This window comes from Triticum urartu, chromosome 2 (assembly GCF_003073215.2).
Source record: "Triticum urartu cultivar G1812 chromosome 2, Tu2.1, whole genome shotgun sequence".
NCBI lineage: Eukaryota > Viridiplantae > Streptophyta > Magnoliopsida > Poales > Poaceae > Triticum > Triticum urartu.
The window spans coordinates 347,012,240-347,032,012 of record NC_053023.1 but is presented as its reverse complement, the minus strand read 5'-3'; the positions used below and the strand labels follow the sequence as shown (position 1 = coordinate 347,032,012).

General features: G+C 46.0%; 1 protein-coding gene across 1 annotated transcript; it reads right to left on the bottom strand.

Moving 5' to 3' along the window:
• Window positions 1–2,322: 2,322 nt before the first annotated feature.
• LOC125536656 lies at window positions 2,323–18,262 on the bottom strand. Its single transcript, XM_048699903.1, has 5 exons — window positions 18,094–18,262; window positions 7,437–7,471; window positions 7,328–7,335; window positions 2,918–3,508; window positions 2,323–2,824 (listed from the first exon to the last, which is right to left on the bottom strand). The coding sequence occupies exons 1-5, from the start codon at window positions 18,260–18,262 to the stop codon at window positions 2,491–2,493; spliced, it is 1,137 nt and encodes a 378-aa protein (XP_048555860.1). The 3' UTR covers window positions 2,323–2,490.
• Between the last annotated feature and the right edge of the window lie 1,511 nt (window positions 18,263–19,773).

Below are 19,773 nucleotides of genomic sequence, written 5' to 3'. Positions count from 1 at the left end.
GGTGCGCCACATCCCCCTGCCTTCCTCCCGTGCACAAATAAGGAAGGGGGCGCGGCTAGGGTAGGAGCCCAAGGAGGATTCGACCTCCTTGGGGGTGCTTCTTGGCTGCCTCCCCTTGTCCCCCACCTATATATATATATATATATTGATAACACTTCCGCACTGCATGCTCAACGCGAGGGCACTGCACTTTCTTTAGCAAGAGCACTGCATTACAAAGACTAGTGAACTTCGTGTCGGAAAAAACTGCGTGTAGTGTTTTTTCGGTACTGTTTTCGCTCTAATTTTTTAACCGTTTATCGGAACAAGGTGTGTGATATACCGTTGGAGAGCTATGGATTAGGCGTAACTTCGCCATGTTGAACACTTTTCGAGATTCCTCACTGTTTAAGAGCAGTTTTGAAAATGGTGCGACCCACAAAGAGTGGCAGCGAGCGTTTTTTCGCGTTTTTTTTGTAAACTGCTCGTCAGAATGAGGCAAATAATACACCGTTGGGTAGATATCGTCGAGGCGCATCTTTTTCATAACTATTGTTTTCTCTAATTCTTTATGGTTTAAGAGCAGTTTCAAATTTACTAAATCGCGGAATCCTGTTTTTCAATTTTTTTTCAAATTTTCGGTACTGTTTTCGCTCCAGTTTTTGAACCGTTTGTCGAAACAAGGCGTGCAATATACCGTTTAGAAGCTATGGACGAGGCGCAACTTTCATATGTCAAATGTTTTTGAGATTCCTTATGGTTTTAAGTTAATTTTGAAAATTGTGTGGTGGACGACGAGTGGCAGCGGCCGTTTTTCGCAAAAAAATTACAAACCGCTGGTCGGAATGATTCAAACGATACGCCGTTGGAAAGATATCGACGGGGCGCAACTTTTTCATGTAGAACACACTCTCTAATTCATTACGGTTTAAGAGGAATTTCGAATTTACGGAAAAGCGGACACTCTGTTTTTTGCGACACCCAAATCAACGTGCGTACTTCATCCGACTGAAAACCGCACTGCATCGGACGAAAAACCGCACTGCATCAGACGGATAAAAGAACTGCATGGTTTCTTTTATTCAAACGTAGTATTTTCAAGGACGAGAAAGTGGAGTGCACTTCACATCGGGCGTAAGTGATCCGCAACAGTAGCGAGAAGTGAACCGCATTACTTTATTTGGTTGTTTCCATAACATCTTTTCTGCACCTCACACTGAGAGTAAGTGAACCACAACACTAGCGAAAGTGAACCTCAACAGTACTGGAAATGGACCGCACGAGTTCCTATTGCCTTTTTTCATACTTACTATTTTTTACGAGCGTAGACCGGGCGAGTGAACCGTATAGATGAGCAAGTGCACCGTGTCATGTATCAAAGTGAACGGCATCAGTTTTTTTTGTTTTTCTAACTTTTTTTAAAACTAGAGTAGGCCGTAGAGAATAAGGAAAAGTGAACCACTATATGAAATGAAGGAAGCTGCAAGACATTTTTGTCGTTTACTTAACTTTTTTTACAAACGTGTCCGAACTAAACGGCCGAGGCTAGTGAACCCCATAATGTTTTGAGAAACGATTCTCAATTGCATAGTCAATGCTAATGCACTGCATTAATTTTTACAAAACACAATGCAGTACACTGCATCGCACCGCACTGCATCGCATTGAATTGACCGCCAAAAGTACAAGAATTTGCAACATGTTTTACAAGTAATCCCTCATGTTTTTACAAAACACAATGTACTGCACGCGCGAGAAACATAAACAACTACACATGGCAAAATGAACTTCTACAAAAATGCAAAACTTTGTCTTGAGTGTTTGTCCTTGTCGCAAGGGGGAGCCCATGAACTGAATGAAATCACACTTGATGTGCTGGACGAACTAACAGGAGAAGGGAGCTTTGTCCATGGTGTCAACTCATCGGCAGGGTAGCCGGACCACTCTGGGATGGATACATATATGCATACATCTCCACGGGCACAATAAAAAATAAAATAAACTGAATATCCGTCAACTGACTATAAAACGCACAAACCCATCCATCCGCCGACCGCTGTGGAAATCTTGCTTGTTTGCAAGTCAGTAAGGTTGTACTACATGGGAGATGTGGCCTGAATGTGTGTCTCTGTCCAGTGTAGAGCTAGCTAGCGATGAAACTGAATCAAAACTAGTAAGAAACAGAACAGTTGGCTGTACAATGCTCGGCGATCAACACGCCCGTCCATCCAATGTACTCCTCGTAGCGCCGAGCAGCTAACCGGGGCATCCTCCCGGTGGTCCAGCCACCCCCTGACCGGCTTTGGCCCGTGCTCATCTTTGTTGTTTCTGTGCCAAGGAGAGTGAAAGTGCAGACAAGTTTAGAAAAGGTTTTTCTGAAATATGTACATCCGTTTGTGTGTCTAAGAGTAGTAACCGCCAGTTGATGCCTGTATCCATGTGCAAAATTCCTGTAGCGAGCTGTGAGCGACTATTATAACATCATGATGGGTGTTGTTACATTCTGCAGGGTCAGTCGACACTCATAATCCACTCCTCGCCTTCTGACTGGAGCTGATGCACTGAGTGACCAAAGCGGTACGGAGAATAATGGTTGACTACTGTCTGGAGAACAAGTGACCAAAGCCGCTCGTCGGGGTGGTCGTGCCAGATCACCAGCGTCCCACGCACGACAGAGCTCACCATGGAAGTGGACGGGGGCACTGGTGATGCCTTGCCGGTAGTGCTCGCGCAGGGAAGGAGGATGGGACCTCGACGGACTGCACGCACGCCAGCGAGCTGCACCAATGTGACTGACGTACTGCACGCCGTCGGGGGCCAGACTGCAACAAAGCACCCATCCGCACTGCATCGAGGAAATCATGCATACTGCAATGCTTTGCACAAGCAAAATCTGGAAAAAAAGAAGCCCGAACTGCAACCCAGCAATGCACCGCACCTCATCGAGTTACCCAGGCAAACTGCATGCTGGAGCGGATCTGGCAGACGGCGGCCGAATCCAGAGCTACGGCGACGGGCGAGCTTGAGATGGCCATGGCAGTTCCTGCGAAAGAAGTGTATGAGGAGGGGTAAGGAGGAGGAAGAAGGAAAGGAGAGAGAGGAGGGGCGGCTCGCCTCCGGTGCTACTCCGGCCGTCCGGCGGGGCGGCGTGGGGAGGGTGGGCGGCCGAGACCCGTGTGGCGGCGGAGACATTGAGGAGCGGGAGACGAGGGGAGGTGCAGCCGGATCCCACCAGATCCAGTGGTTGCTGGGCGGGGCTTGCCACCGAAGGTAGTAGGTTGGACGGGCCACTGCCTGTGCGGCGCCGGCGGGCGGGAGAAGAAGGCGGGGCAGGGGAGGACCGATTTCTGCTGGCTGCCGGGCAGATGGCTGGTGGTGGTGGGGTGGGGACGGTGGGAGCGGGGGCGCCGGAGGAAGGAGGTCGCGGGGCGGGGCCCGGGCGGCGGCGCAGGTAAGGTCGGCGGAGGGGGAGGAGTGTGCGGGTGTGGCGGGGCGGTGGCGTTTTTGTTTTGTTCCGGTGTTATAGGTGCTGGGTGTTATCAGAATAAGGTTTTAGTGTTATTAGAATAAGGTTTTAAGAGGTGTTATCATAATAGACCCACCCTATATATATATATATATATATATATATATATATATATATGTATATATACATATGGGAGGGGGCGCCACACAGCCCACGACAATCTCTTAGCCGTGTGCGGAGCCCCTCTCCATAGTTTCGTCCCTCGGTCATATTTTTGGAGTGCTTAGGCGAAGCCCTACAGAGATAGCATCACCACCACCGTCATCACGTCGTTGTGCTGTCAGAACTCATCGACTACTTCAATAGTCATACTAGATCAAGAAGATGAGGACATCACCGAGCTGAACATGTGCTGAACGCGGAGGTGTCGTATGTTTGGTACTTGATCGGTTGGATCGCGAAAAAGTTTGACTACATCAACTACGTTGATAAACGCGTCTGCTTACGGTCTACGAGGGTACATAGACACACTCTCCCCTCTCGTAGCTATGCATCTCCATGGATAGATCTTACGTGTGCATATATATTTTTTGTTTTTCATGCAACGTTTCCCAACAATGTGGGCCTGGGTCATTAACCACCAGTTTAGCCCCCCTAATTTTCCCCTGTGACATTGACTGCCGACCCCACCACACTAATTAACTAGACAGATTAAATTAACCCCGTTAGTTAAATGTTTCGCTGACAGTAGGCCCCACTAGCTAATTAACCTTAGTTAAAATGAATTAAACCTTGTTTAATAACCACTGTCACTAACACCTGGGCCCCATAGGCCCCTTTAAATAGTCAAAGTCTCCACTTGATTGCTGACTGGGCAGTCAATTGGGACCACTGTCAACCACAGTGTGCATTGTTGTGTGCACTCTGCTGGGTGCACGTAGCAATTATCCTTTTATTTTTTAAATTAGTAATAATTTCAGTAAATTAGAAAATCTTTTAAAACTTTGAAAAATCATATAGAATAATATATAACTTGGATGAAAATAATTTATATATGAAATTTGTTCAGAAAAATGTGACGAATCCGAATATGCTATTCACTCATCTATCACATGCCTCTAACATGATGAACATGGGTCCATCCCCTTTGTTTCATGTGTCCAAAAACTGCCGAAAGCCGGGAAAATATTCTCAGATGTTTTCCGCTCCGTCTCTAATGTGTGGCACTGCGTTAGGTCACCCCTAGCATAATATATTGTCATGTCATGCAATGTGATGCATTTTATTTCTTTATATTTACTGTTCCTTCCCCCTCTTCTCTCAGGTAGACCCCGAGACTAACGTTGCTCCCGGGTACGACTACACACCTGACGACCAGTGCCTTTTTTGTAGAGCTTCCAAACTAGCAAAATCCCCTTGATTATTCCTATATCGCCCATTCTTTCTCCCTCATGCTTGCATTAGAATTTGCTACTGTATTTGATTGCTCCTATTATGATGCATAGCCTGATTTTGTAACTTGCTATTGTTATCTTACCTATTATCCTATATGCTTAGTATAGGTTGATTAGTGATCCATTAGTGACCCTCACCTTGTCCCTGTTGCCCCCGCTTTATTACCATATGTTTCGATCAATGTGATCGATGTGCAGAGACCGACACATCACTACACACCCCCTTAGTTGTACGACTCTACAGAGCTAATATCGAGTGCCGAGGGTGATACCTCGTAACGCACTCCTGATGATATAGCTGTAGTGTAGCTAATCGGTCATGGATACCGGAGGGTGATTCCTCCTTCACCACTCCCGATAATGACTATGTCGTGCAACACCTCAAGTGTGAACCCTTCGAGGGTGATTCCTCTAAGTTCACCTTGACGGTTACATCAAGTAGGAAACCATCGAGGGTGATTCCTCGATTTCCCCCTTTGATGTTATGGACAAACGGTTACTTTGACTTTACCCATGATGAAGTCGGGTCGGCCCCGAGGGGTACCCGTGAGAGTAATGTGAAATCGGGTTGACCATTAGGGTACCCACGAGTGATGTGGAGATGAGTTGATCTGGAGGATACCCGTGAGTTAATTACGCGGCACGGCCGGGCATTCTTAGCCCTTGCCATAAGTCCGTGAGACGGAGCGATGGGACCATAGGTCGTGGATCGTTGATCGTCTCCATGAGCTCCCAAGACACTAATGGTTTGGATATGTGATCTGAGTAGGCCTCTGGCCTTTTCGCACTAACCACCACGCGGGAATAAGTATGGGCACTCTGTGTCATATATTTCTTTTGAAAGCTCTCAGATGTCAGCAGTTTAGCAGCGTGCGCTCTGTTGGACGGTAACCACCTATGCTTGTATAAGGGGGTGTGTCTGCTCCAGGCCGCCTTCACAACGTGCAGGATTGCAAAGGACGATTGGCCCATGACCCCTTCGCATTTAGGACGTAGACTGGTGTGCTGGCCTCTCTATTGAGTTCGACCAGCTGAGGACGGGCATGACCCAGCACTAGTACAACGAGGTGCTAAACAAACGGTTTTTAACCCCTTTCCGCGACGGCATTTGGAACCGTCGCCAAGTGAGTGTGGGCGATAGGGGGTCCTTCCCACACGACCCAGAAACCGTCGGGGATATGCCCTCCTGGCACACATGCTCGGCAAAATGAGGTCGTGTGCGACCGGTGAGCACTCAAATACAGAAATACATACAGTAGTGCCAAAAAATACAATTATACAGGCGAAATCATTTCCGGTCGTAAGTACATCCCACACAGTCAGCCAGCGCTAAACGTTTCCGTTCGTATATACAAACCGCACAATTGCTCCAAGGAAAACGTTTCTGTTCGCAAGTACATCACACACAATTTTCCCGGTTAAATCGTTTGTGATAGCGTTTCCATTGCATACGGTATTAACAATTTTATCAGTTACGTTATTGAATTCATCACACACGGTGCCTAGAAGAAACTGTGTGTCAAGGGTTGTCCATCACACACAGTTTTTATGTGGTAAACGTTTGTGCCAGGTGGCCTAACGCAAACAGTTTTCAAGAGGATGTCGTGTGTGATTGTTCATTAATCTAACACGGTTTATTCCTAGAAACTGTGTGCATTATTGAATGCATCACACACGGTGTTTTCTCAATAATCGCTTGCAATAGAAAACCCAATTATCATGCTAATTATCCGATTATTCATAATCCATTTATTAATCTAATTGACATTTCATATTAAGCACACAATATATTTCATTTTCATAATTGAAATACATCAGAGTACAACATCATATAGCTTCAGCACTCAGCTACCCCATTACACAACTACACCAGGACCAAGTTTCGCATGCAACATCTCTAACCTTTCGAAATTAGCATCATAGATGGTACATAGACAAATGTATCTCATCTAGAAAACTGCTGAAGCAGAAGGCGAATATTGAGCCTTCATTGATGTTGAAGGTCTTTGTAACTTTAGGCCAGTGCTTGTGGATGATTGACCGTCCATCCTTCGTCCTCTTCAGGAACACTTCAATATTGAACCGTGGGTGTTGTATGAATACCTTCCTCGCCTCCTGACCATACAAGTGGTTTGAGAGGTAATCATCAGTGAACTACTTCGGAAAGGCCTGAAAACAAGGATGTGCATAAATATCTTCTCTATATTGGAAATGGTGCAAAGGAATAAAAAAGGCAAGGTATAATAATTAGTACCATCCTGTAGTGAACTGATCTCTTCTTCATTGTGCAGACAAAGATCTTATTGTTTCTTGTCGCTAATTTCTTTATCCTAACAATCTTTCTAAGTTTCTTGACTTGACTGATATTCATGGACAACTCATTTCCCCATATGCAAAAAGGGTCGAACAGTGGATCAAAACCTCTCACAACAGGACCTACATGTGTAAGACCAAATTGTTAAAAACCTAAATATTAGAATGGTTCCTGCAATTGCACAATAATGTGCTATTAGACAACAGACCATGCATGGGCTAACCTCGATTGTAAACCTCGGTGCTTCCAATTGTTTCTCTGCAACACATATAAGGTAGTTAGTCATCAGGTTAAGTAAGGGTTCGCATGCTATCAGTAAAATATGCTGATGAAAAATAAGCACATTGCATATTCATCAGATTGATTCAAGCCACATGGAAAACCCATTTATCCAAACCAAGCATGATTAAGAAATAGGAAATATAGCACCTGTATATGTTTCTCATGTATTAAGTGCACCCAAATTCGATGTATTCCTCACATGCACAACAATACAAAATTCTACCCACGACAATTGGACATCGCAGTGTAGAATTGAACCAAGCAGTTAGCTAAACACCACAACAAATGAACCAAACATTAACTAAGCACCACATTGCACAATATAACATACTCCTAATAGAAGATTAGACAGTTAACCAAACCAAGCATGCTTAACAACTTGGAAATATACCAATTGTACTTTTTTGTCATGTATTTACTACAACAAAATTCAATTTATTCCTCACATGGTATACAATAACAGAATGCACCCACAACTATTGAACATCGCATTACAGAATTGAACCAAACAAAACAGTTAACTAAACACCACAACAAATGAACCAAACGTTAACTGAGCACCACATTGCACAATATAACATACTCCTAATAGAAGATCAGACAGTTAACCAAACCAAGCATGCTTAACAACATGGAAATATAGCAATTGTATTTGTTTCTCATGTATTTAGTACAGCCAAATTTGATTTATTTCTCACATGGTATACAATAACAGAATGCAACAACAATTGAACATCGCAATTCCAAACAGCCAACCGCGTCGCGTCGGCGGTGCACGAGGCGTCAACGGTGGCCTCGGCTCGACACGAATGGCAGCCATCGCGACCTCATCTGCGCATGCGGACGCGATTTTCTTCTCCGCTGCCAAATGGTCCTTGGGATCCTGGCTATACTGCGTGCACCATGGCTTAGGGCGGCACTTATTTGGTGGAGGGGTTGGTGATTTGGGTGGAAGGTGTCACGCCGGCGGTCGGGGCATGTGGGATGTGGAAGGAGAAGGAGGATGGGGGTCGGGTGTGGATTACATGCCTGGATAGGGAAGGCCGAGCAGCGTGGAGGAGGGTCGCCGGCAAGGAGGCGGCGCTGCAAACAAGGAGTAAATGTTTCAACTTAGAAAGGAAGGTGGAAATAGGGTAATGTGGCTTTTGGTAAGGGGGGGTGGGGAAATGTGGCTTTTGGTAAGGTATGCCGCGTAGGAACGGACGGCTGCTCGAACTCTCTCGGCGATTGCCAACTCTTTGGTCGTGGGTTGCCGACCGTTGTCGGAGAAGTTTCGTTCGATTTGTGCGGTGACCGCCACGAGCTAGGCATGGATAGCCTCGACATGGTAGTGGGTGGCCTCCATAAGGGCTAAGGTCGCCGCTGCGGAACGCACAGCTGTTGTGCCGCTCTCGCCAGTTGCTATCCCCGAGGCAGATGTTGCTGCCACCGCCTAAGAAGCAACAGTGACCGTTTGGGCTGCCTTGGCCGCCCGGACGCAAAGAGCAGTCGCCCTCACGAAGCTTGTTAGGACGTGCCTGGCGGCTGTGGTCGTGCTCTCGCCGGAGTGGGCTGCCGAAGTTGCCCTCACGATGTGGGTCCACGTCCCCATGTTTCACCGGCGACGAATGAATAGTGAAATGATATTTGGGGAGTGAGCTAGTGTGCTTGACACGCCGGTTGTGGACTGTAGCCGACGCACGCGTATTATACACTGACGGTGCTTCAAGATATTTTGTGCTGCATCTCACACGGTTGGTGATAATAAACTGTGTGCGATCTACTTGATTTATCATCTTGATTTGAATTACGTAATGGGGTCACAGCTACAAATGATGGTGTTTGAATTGCTAGAACTTTTATCTGCAGTGAACATGCAACTATAGGTGTGTCGTCAAAAAAATGGAATTATTCAGGGTTTGTTTGGATGTTTTTATACATTAACTTGGTTTTGTTGGCATTTCAGGTGCATAATTCTAATTTGAACTACATGCACATGCTCCAGTGCATATAAATGGGTTGAAAAAACAAATTTGTGTCCTTGGTTGCATGCTTAGGTCCCATGCAAGAAATGAGAATGAATGTCACACACCCTGCCACCGTCACTCGGCCGCAAACATTGAGATACCTAGTTTTTAAATTCTAGTAAATCCAAAACTCTTTTGAAATTCATGAAACTTGGCATGCTATCATGGAGCGGCATCAACATGCCGTGGTAAATTTTTTGTCCCATTTGGGGCAGGTTTGGGTATAAGCTTCTCACAACAAGCGTGATGGTTTCGGTAGGAACGTGCCACCTTTGGGGACGAAATGATACCCGTTGCCTCTTATTGCTTTCAAAAAATTTCGAGTGTCAACATAGAACAACGGGAGTGTTGTGTTTAATTTTGGAATTTTTCGGGCTTCGTTTGGACATTTTTATACATTAACTGGGTTTCCGAGGCATTTTATGTGCATAATTCAAATTTGAACTACATGCACATTCTCCGGTCCATATAAACTAGTTGGAAAATCAAATATGTGTCCTTGGTTGTATGCTTAGGTCCCATGCAAGAAATGTGAATGAATTTCAAACACCCTACCACCGTCACTCGGCTGCAAACATTCAGATACCTGGTTTTTAAATTCCAATAAATCCAAAACTCGTTTGAAATTCATGAAACTTGGCATGCTATCATGGAGCGGCATCAACATTCCGTGGTAAAAAAATTGTCCCATTTGGGGCAGGTTTGGGTATAAGTTTCTCACAAACCAGAGCTTCTCACAACAAGCGTGATGGTTTCGGTAGGGAACGTGCCACCTTTGGGGACGAAATGAAACCCGTTGCCTCTTATTGCTTTCAAAAAAATTCAAGTGTCAACATAGAACAACAGGAGTGGTGTGTTTAATTTTGGAATTTTTCGGGGTTCATTTGGACATTTTTATACATTAACTGGGTTTCCCAGGCATTTTATGTGCATAATTCAAATTTGAACTACATGCACATTCTCCAGTGCATATAAACTAGTTGAAAAATAAAATATGTGTCCTTGGTTGGATGCTTAGGTCCCATGCAAGAAAAGGGAATGAATTTCAAACACCCTGCCACCATCACTCGCCCGCAAACATTGAGATACCTGGTTTTTAAATTCTAGTAAATCCAAAAGTCGTTTGAAATTCATGAAACTTGGCATGCTATCATGGAGCGGCATCAACATGCCGTGGTAAAAAAATTGTCCCATTTGGGGCAGGTTTGGGTATAAGCTTCTCACAAACCAGAGCTTCTCACAACAAGCGTGATGGTTTCAGTAGGGAACGTGCCACCTTTGGGGATGAAACGATATATGTTGCCTTTTATTGCTTTTAAAAAAATTTGTGTGTCAACATAGAACAACAGGAGTGTTGTGTTTAATTTTGGAATTGTTCGGGATTCGTTTCGACATTTTTATACATTAACTGGGTTTACCACGCATTTTATGCGCATAATTCAAATTTGAACTACATGCACATTCTCCAGTGCATATAAACTGGTTGAAAAATCAAATATGTGTCCTTGGTTGCATGCTTAGGTCCCATGCAAGAAATGAGAATGAATTTCAAACACCCTGCCACCATCACTCGGCCGCAAACATTGAGATACCTGGTTTTTAAATTTTAGTAAATCCAAAACTCGTCTGAAATTCATGAAACTTAGGGAACGTGCCACCTTTGGGGACGAAACGATATCCGTTGCCTCTTATTGCTTTCAAAAAATTCGAGTGTCAACATAGAACAACAGGAGTGTTGTGTTCAATTTTGAAATTTTTCGGGATTCGTTTGGACATTTTTATACATTAACTGGGTTTTCCAGGCATTTTATGTGCATAATTCAAATTTGAACTACATGCACATTCTCAAGTGCATATAAACTGGTTGAAAAACAAATATGTGTCCTTGGTTGAATTCTTAGGTCCCATGCAAGAAATGGGGATGAATTTCAAACACCCTACCACCGTCACTCGGCCGCAAACATTGAGATACCTGGCTTTTAAATTCTAGTAAATCCAAAAGTCGTCTGAAATTCATGAAACTTGGCATGCTATCATGGAGCAGCATCAACATGCCGTGGTAAAAATTTGTCCCATTTAGGGTAGGTTTGGGTATAAGCTTCTCACAAACCAGAGCTTCTCACAACAAGCGTGATGGTTTCGGTAGGGTACGTGCCACCTTTGGGGACGAAACGATATCCGTTGCCTCTTATTGCTTTCAAAATTTTGCTAGTGTCAACATAGAACAACAGGAGTGTTGTGTTTACTTTTGGAATTTTCAGGGTTCGTTTGGACATTTTTATACATTAACTGGGTTTTCTAGGCATTTCATGTGCATAATTAAAATTTGAACTACATGCACAAACTCCAGTGCATATAAATGGTTGAAAAATCAAATATGTGTCCTTCGGGGCATGCTTAGGTCCCATGCAAGAAATGGGGATGAATTTCAAACATCAGGGCACTGTTGATTGCTGGCAAAATGTTGAGATACTTTGTTTTTAAATTCTAGTAAATCCAAAACTCGTATAAAATTCATGAAACTTGGCATGCTATAATGGAATGGCACCTGACATGCTATGGTATTTTTCGTGTCCATTTTGAGAGAAGGCGCACTCGAATAATAGCCAACAAAGGCATTTTTAAACAAATAGCTACCACTGTAACATCTCAAATGTTTTGTATAATTTAAATTGTGTGCGTTCTGTTAACCATTCACGTGACGCCACGCCTCACTCTTTTAATAGCTAGGAGGTGCCGAGAGGACATGTGCTTGAGTGCTTGACTAAACGGAAGGCATGCGAGTTGTACTCCAATGCGGATGCTCACTTGGAAGCGTGCGAGCTGTACGCCATGCAGGCTCACCGGGAAGTGAGCCCTTTGACTTCCATGGTCGTCCGCCTTGCTCGCATCCTCTACATTAATGGCACCCAAGCCGCAGTTTAATATGGTTTTTAAATATAAAACACTCATCGCAAACGACAGCTTCCCCAGGAAGCCAAGAGAAAATGTGCCAAGCAGGATTTCTGCAGCTCTTGATCGCAAACGTTTTAGGTAGAAGACCCGTATGCAAAGTGAGAGCTATGGTCTTCCCCCTTAAGTCGAGGGAAAATCCATAGTGCAGGATTTGTGCATCCCTTCAACACAAACAGTTGTTTTGGATGACCCGTGTGCAACCACATACAAACAATTTGGTAAGATTTGCATATGTCATATTGGGTATGTTGCCATTTGTCAAACTGGAAAGATTTACATTTGTTGACCTAGTAACGTTGCCATTTGTCAATCCTTGTAACACTGCGATTTATCAAAATATGCAGCTAGAAATCACTAGCACTATCTAATTTTTTGCAACTAAAATTCAGTAATTAATCATTGATTTCATTCATAGATTAAGCAGTCGTTCTTAATTTATACAAACAGTTCAACTCGATAGCTGAATCAACCAAACTTTTCCCTAATTGTTACCAACCACATACCGAAATAGCTAGTTCAACTATATATACTAGCTAATTTTAAGTACGTTGTACAGTTGGACCACACATCTAAAGTCAGATGAACTGAACAAAATAGCCCCTAAATACTACTACTACCACGGAGGGGCTTTCTGATACTTCCGGCAGCCTCTCCTCTGTCGAGCGCGCTCAGTAAGAGGCAGAGGAGGAGGAGCCTACCGACGAGCTGGAGAAATGCAATACGGTGCCTGCCGCTGCTGCACGTTCAGCGACGCTCACCAGCTCGAACGCCTATTGCCGCTCCAGATGATCCGCTCGAAGCGGCCGGACTGCTCGTAGATCTCCTGATTCCTCGCCTCTACGTCGGTGTGTGCTGCGGCCACGGCTGCGGTAAGGCTGTTTGCATGCTCGACGAGGTGCTCCTCCTCCCGCAGGAACTCGATGTAGCATGCAAGGTCGCTGACGCACGTGCGGGCCTCCACCTCCGCCTCCCTCCTTCGGGCGGCGGTGGCGGAGCAGGTGATGATCCCGACGGTCAACGGTGGGCTGGCGGCCACGGCGGCCGACGATGGGCTGGCGGCCACGACCACCACCTCCCGCCTTCAAGCCACGGTGGCGGAGCGGGTGATGGCCATGGTGGCCGGCAGTGGAGTGGCGGCCATGAGGGACACCTCCCGCCTTCGGGCCGCGACAGCGGAGCGGGAAATGGCCCTGTCTTTCTATGGTGGTGTGGCGGCAACGGAGGCCGGCAACAGCTGCCGACGGGCAGCGGCAGCGGAGCGTGTGGTGGGTGTTCCGTGCACACCCAATAGGGACACCACATACACTACACTACGCCGGGGACTACGCCGCTGCCGCAGTGTAGCCTCCCAGCTAGGGTTGTCCTCTGATGACGGCGGAGTGGCTGAGCAACGATGACGGACCGGTGCCATTGGCGATTGTGGGAGAAGCACACGAGATAAGCTACAGGGAGGGAGGGGAAAATGCGATGCAGGACTCGCCGGCCGTGAGGGTTTTTATGGCAGGCCGGTAAGCATTGGGATTTTGGGGGATTTCACCAAGTCGAGCGGGAAGCTTGCACGGGAACCTGCGAGGTTGCGCGGGAACAGGATCACTGATGATTCATTGGCGCCACTTTGAGCCACCGTTTGGCCAAAAGAATGCCCCCGTGCATTGCGCAAGCTTGCGCTATGAGCCGTCTGCGGTAGCGGGGTGACAAGACGTGCGAGAGGAGGACGAAAGGACATGTGCACATACTGTTAATACAAAAAACATTTGCGATTTAAGTACCTACTAGACCCCCATCCTGGTTTATAAGTAGGATTTAACTAATAAAATACGAATGCATGTCGCCAAAGATTATATCGTTGGAGTCGTATTTGAACATAGTTTCCATCTATACAATTTTTGTAACATGCATTAACACTTTTTTGGTTAAATTTAAGGTTATATACCAGCAAGCGTTTACCCGCAACACACACGGCTTATTCCATCACAAACAGCTCATATGGATCAACTATATGCCACGTATCGCACACGCAACTCTAATCTGATTCGTGCTTGATGTCTCCGACATTGCTTGCACAATTCATCTTATTTGCTATGTATCACTGTGCCGGCCTCTGCTCGCGTCCCTCGGCAAGCTCTGCTCGCCGTTAGGTGCCGCGGCGCGCTCTGCTCACGTCTGTCAGCGCGCTTGGCTTGTGGACAGCTTTTCCTTGTGTGTTCAACTGCTATATGCATATATATATATGGTTGCTCGCCGTTGAGGCGATCGTGGAGCGCTCTGCTCGTGTCCCTCCACGCGCACTCTGCCAGCGGTTGGGCATGCGCACGATCACGTCGGGGGCCCATATGGATGTGGTTGCGCCGCGCGCGTTGCCACGTGATGCAGTTACGTGCGGCACGATGGAGTTACGCGCTGCAAATTAGAACTGCCATCACGGTCTGCCGATATTCCTGGCCGTCCGGCTTACCCTTTAATTCCCGCGGCCATTATAACCTTATTCTCTTCAACCTTTTGATCGCACCCCACAACACAACAAGCACACCCACAACGACACATAGAGAGGCGATGTCCAGTGGCGCTCCAATGGAGTTCGGCGAGCATAGAGTGGAGACCCACGCGAGGGAGATGGATCTCTCAGTGGTGTACACCATCGACCTGGCCGTGGTGGACGACTACATCAATAGTGTCACAGTATATCGCACACACCTCCATCTGGCTGCCCGTTTCTTTTGTTCCTCCTCATCGCAAACAGTTAATTGAACTGAACCGTATGCCCTGCATCGCACACGCAACTAAAATCTGAACCGTGTTTGATGGATCCGCCATCACAAACGTTTTGCACCTTTTTACGGTGTTTTACACCACCATTTGCGATTATGGCATCACACACAGTTTTGTCGAAGGGTCTCTTATCATAGTGTCGCATTAGCAACATCCTGCACTAGTGCAGGAAAGTGTGCTCAGCCGAAGTTAATCGACCGTGTTGGCTAATGATACGTCTCCAATGTATCTAGAATTTTTGATTGTTCCATGCTGTTATATTATCAATCTTGGACGTTTTATAATCATTTTATATTATTTTTAGTACTAACCTATTGACATAGTGCCAAGTGCCAGTTCCTGTTTTCCCCTGTTTTTTACATCACAGAAAATCAATATCAGACGGAGTCCAAATGCCACGAAACTTTACGGAGATTTTTTATGGACCAGAGGAGGGGACAACCCACCAAGGCGCGCCAGGAGGACCACATATTTGCTCTATATATACCCCAAAAATCCCAGAACCCTAGTGGAGTCGACGAAATATTCATCCAGCCACCGCAGAGTCCAAAACCACCAGATCCAATCTAGACACCATCTCGGATGGGGTTCACCACCTCCATTGGTGCCTCTCCGATGATGTGTGGGTAGTTCTTTGTAGACCTTCAGGTCCATAGTTAGTAGCTGGATGGCTTCATCTCTCTCTTGATCCTCAATACAATGGTCTCTTGGAGATCCATATGATGTAACTCTTTTGTGGTGTGTTTGTTGGGATCGATGAACTTTGAGTTTATGATCAGATCTATCTTTTTATATCCATGAAATTTATTTGAGTTCCTTTGATCTCTTATATGCATGATTGCTTATAGCCTCGTATTTCTTCTCCGATATTTGGGTTTTGTTTGGCCAACTTGATCTATTTATCTTGCAATGGGAAGAGGTGCTTTGTAGTGAGTCTAATCTTACGGTGCTTGATCCCAGTGACGAAAAGGGAAATGGCACGTATGTATTGTTGCTACTAAGGATAAAACGACGGGGTCTATCTCTACATAGATAGATCTTGTCTACATCATGTCATCGTTATTATTGCATTACTACGTTTCTCCATGAACTTAATACACTAGATGCATGCTGGATAGCGGTCGAAGTGTGGAGTAATAGTAGTAGATGCAGGCAGGAGTCGGTCTACTAATCTTGGACGTGATGCCTATATAATGATCATTGCCTGGATATCGTCATAATTATTTGAGGTTCTATCAATTGCCCAACAGTAATTTGTTTACCAATCGTTTGCTATTTTTCTCGAGAGAAGCCACTAGTGAAACCTACGGCCCCCGGGTCTTCTTTCTCATATATTTGCCTTTGCGGTCTACTTTTCTCTTGCATTTATTTTCAGATCTATTAATCCAAAAAACCCAAAAATACCTTGCTGCAATTTTTCCTTTATTTATTTATTTGGCATTCGATTTATCAATCTACTAGAATTTATCTCACGTCTGTTTGCCTATCTTGAGGCGTCGTACCCCGAAAGGGATTGACAACCCCTTTAACACGTTGGGTTGCGAGGATTTGTTATCTGTGTGCAGGGGCTTTTTACGTTGTGTTGCTAGGTTATCCTACTGGTTCGATAACCTTGGTTTCATATCTGAGGGAAATACCTACCGCCGATGTGCTGCATCATCACTTCCTCTTTGGGGAAACACCAATGTATCTTCAAGAGACATCAGGTAAGTTTGTGCACCCCTGCAGGGAAGTTAGTCTATTCAAATAGCCATGTCCACGGTAACGAACGCTCAAAGTTGTATCCCGATCTCTACAACTAGAACTGGATATGGAGACATGAAATGGATATGATTGCTCCGGGATTGCTTTCTTGCAGGGAGTCAAGAAAGGATCTCTAGGCTATACTACAACATAATTGATATTTATATTATGCTAATCTGCACTCTTCTAATGCTGCAAGATGCTAGTCTTTGATAGGCTAGGCTTTCCCTCTATTCTAGCATTTCTGCAGTTCAGTCCAAAGATATAGCCCTATTCCTTTGATACTAATGCATACTTAGTATAGATTTGATGTAAGTCTTGCGAGTACTTTGGATGAGTACTCACAGTTGCTTTGCTACCGCTTTCCCCTATACCCGATTGTTGCGATCAGATGAGGGAGTCTAGGAGCCAGCCAACACCACCGATGACTACTACTACCCCGACGGAGTCTACTACTATGTGGAGGCCGCCGACGACCAGGAGTAGTTAAGAGGATCCCATGCAGGAGGCCTTGCCTTTTCGATTGTTGTTGTTTTTGCTAGCCTTCTTAAGGCATACTTTTTTACCTTATGTTTGTACTCAGATATTGTTGCTTTCGCTGACTCGTTTGTATTTGGGCCCTCGAGGCCCCTGGCTTGTAATATAAACTAAATGGTGTTAGTCCCGCTCTGGAGGTATAATTAATACCTAATCTAAATGGTCGCGGGCACTCGTTCCCCGCGTCCGGCCATGAGCCCCGGGAATTGAAGCTTCGCCTTCTCCAGCTTCGCCTTCGTGACCTCAGGCTCTGGAGACCCGGGAGATGAAGCTATCCGCCTCCACGTCACCGCCAAGCGGCTAATCGGTCGCCGATGTTGAGACCACCAAGCTTGGTGTCGACAGGAGGGGAGGAGCGGTGGCCTTCCTGGGACCCGAGCGGCAGTGACCTACCATGCACTACTCTTCCTCACCATCGGCAGCGCCCACGGACGTGCCGGATTCATGGTCGTGGTGGCGGGGCACGGACTCGGCGATGTCCTCCTCCTTGTCGATCTCACTGAACACCGCCTTGCCCACCTCGCCGCCCCTCCTTGTAGGTGGCCGTCACCTGCTGGCGATACTACCAGGAAGCGAGACGGATCTCACGAGTGAAGCGATAGGACTCGAGCACTGCCTCCTCCTCAGCCAGGTCCGCATCAGGCGTGACCACCTTGCTGGTGGCGAGGCACTGCTCCGCCTGTAGGTGCTCCTGGAGGAGGTGGTGGTTGTAGGCGGTGTTGGCTTGCACCTCCAGAAGCTGTTCCTCCCGCACCATGTGTTGGAAATATGCCCTAGAGGCAATAATGAAATAGTTATTATTATATTTCCTTGTTCATGATAATTGTCTATTGTTCATGCTATAATTGTATTAATCGGAAACCGTAATACATGTGTGAATACATAGACCACAACATGTCCCTAGTTAGCCTCTAGTTGACTAGCTCGTTGATCAATAGATGGTTGTGGTTTCCTGACCATGGACATTGGATGTTGTTGATAACGGGATCACATCATTAGGAGAATGATGTGATGGACAAGACCCAATCCTAAGCGTAGCACAAGATCGTGTAGTTCGTTTGCTAGAGCTTTTCTAATGTCAAGTATCATTTCCTTAGACCATGAGATTGTGCAACTACTGGATACTGTAGGAATGCTTTGGGTGTATCAAACGTCACCTCATAACTGGTGACTATAAAGGGCACTACATGTATCTCCGAGAGTGTCTGTTGGGTTGGCACAAATCGAGACTGGGATTTGTCACTCCATATGACGGAGAGGTATCTCTGGGCCCACTCGGTAATGCATCATCATAATGAGCTCAATGTCACTAAGGAGTTAGCCACAGGATCATGTATTACGGAACGAGTAAAGAGACTTGCCGTAATGAGATTGAACAAGGTATGGGGATACCGACGATCGAATCTCGGGCAAGTAACATACCGATGGACAAAGGGAATTGTATACGGGATTGATTGAATCCCTGACATCATGGTTCATCCGATGAGATCATCATGGAACATGTGGGAGCCAATATGGGTATCCAGATCCCGCTGTTGGTTATTGGCCTGAGAGGTGTCTCGGTCATGTCTGCATGGTTCCCGAACCCGTAGGGTCTACACACTTAAGGTTCGGTGACGCTAGAGTTGTAATGGGAAATTGTATGTGGTTACCGAAGGTTGTTGGGATTCCCTTATGAGATCCCGGATGTCACGAGGAGTTCTGGAATGGTCCGGAGGTGAATATTTATATATGGGAAGTCCAGTTTCAGTCACCGAAAGGTTTCAGTGTTATCGGTATTGTACCAGGACCACCGAAAGGTGTTCGGTGGTCCACCGGGTGGGGCCACCTACCTTGGGGGACCAAGTGGGTTGAATATGGGTGGGAACCAGCCCCTAGTGGGCTGGTGCGCCCCCCAAGGGCCCAAGGCGCCTAGGGTTGGAAACCCTAGGGGGTGGTGTCGGTTCTATATCCGGCATATCTCATAGTAGGGGTCATAAGCTAGGCGTCTTGGAGTTATGGTAACATGGACACGGGATTTTACCCAGGTTCGGGCCCTCTTGATGCAGCTAAAACCCTACATCCTGCTTTTGCTTGTATTCATATGGGGATAGTACATAGTACAGGTATCTACCACGAGAGTGTAGTAATGAATACAAGATGTTCTATTGACTAGCCTGGCCTCGGTTTATATAACACACTAGAGGGCTAGGGTTCAGAGGAGTCCTTGTCTTGGGCGCCAAGTCTTGTGGAATCCTCCTTGTATGCGGCATGGGTGTCGGCGTCCTA

Coding starts and splice junctions, on each gene's coding strand:
- LOC125536656 (XM_048699903.1), bottom strand. CDS start 18,262: ATGGTGCGGGAGGAACAGCTTCTGGAGGTGCAAGCCAACACCGCCTAC. Junction 7,472..18,093: donor CGAGTCCTATCGCTTCACTC/GTGAGATCCGTC, acceptor TATGTGTTGCAG/AGAAACAATTGGAAGCACCG. Junction 2,825..2,917: donor TGCCTGGGTAACTCGATGAG/GTGCGGTGCATT, acceptor TCCTCGATGCAG/TGCGGATGGGTGCTTTGTTG.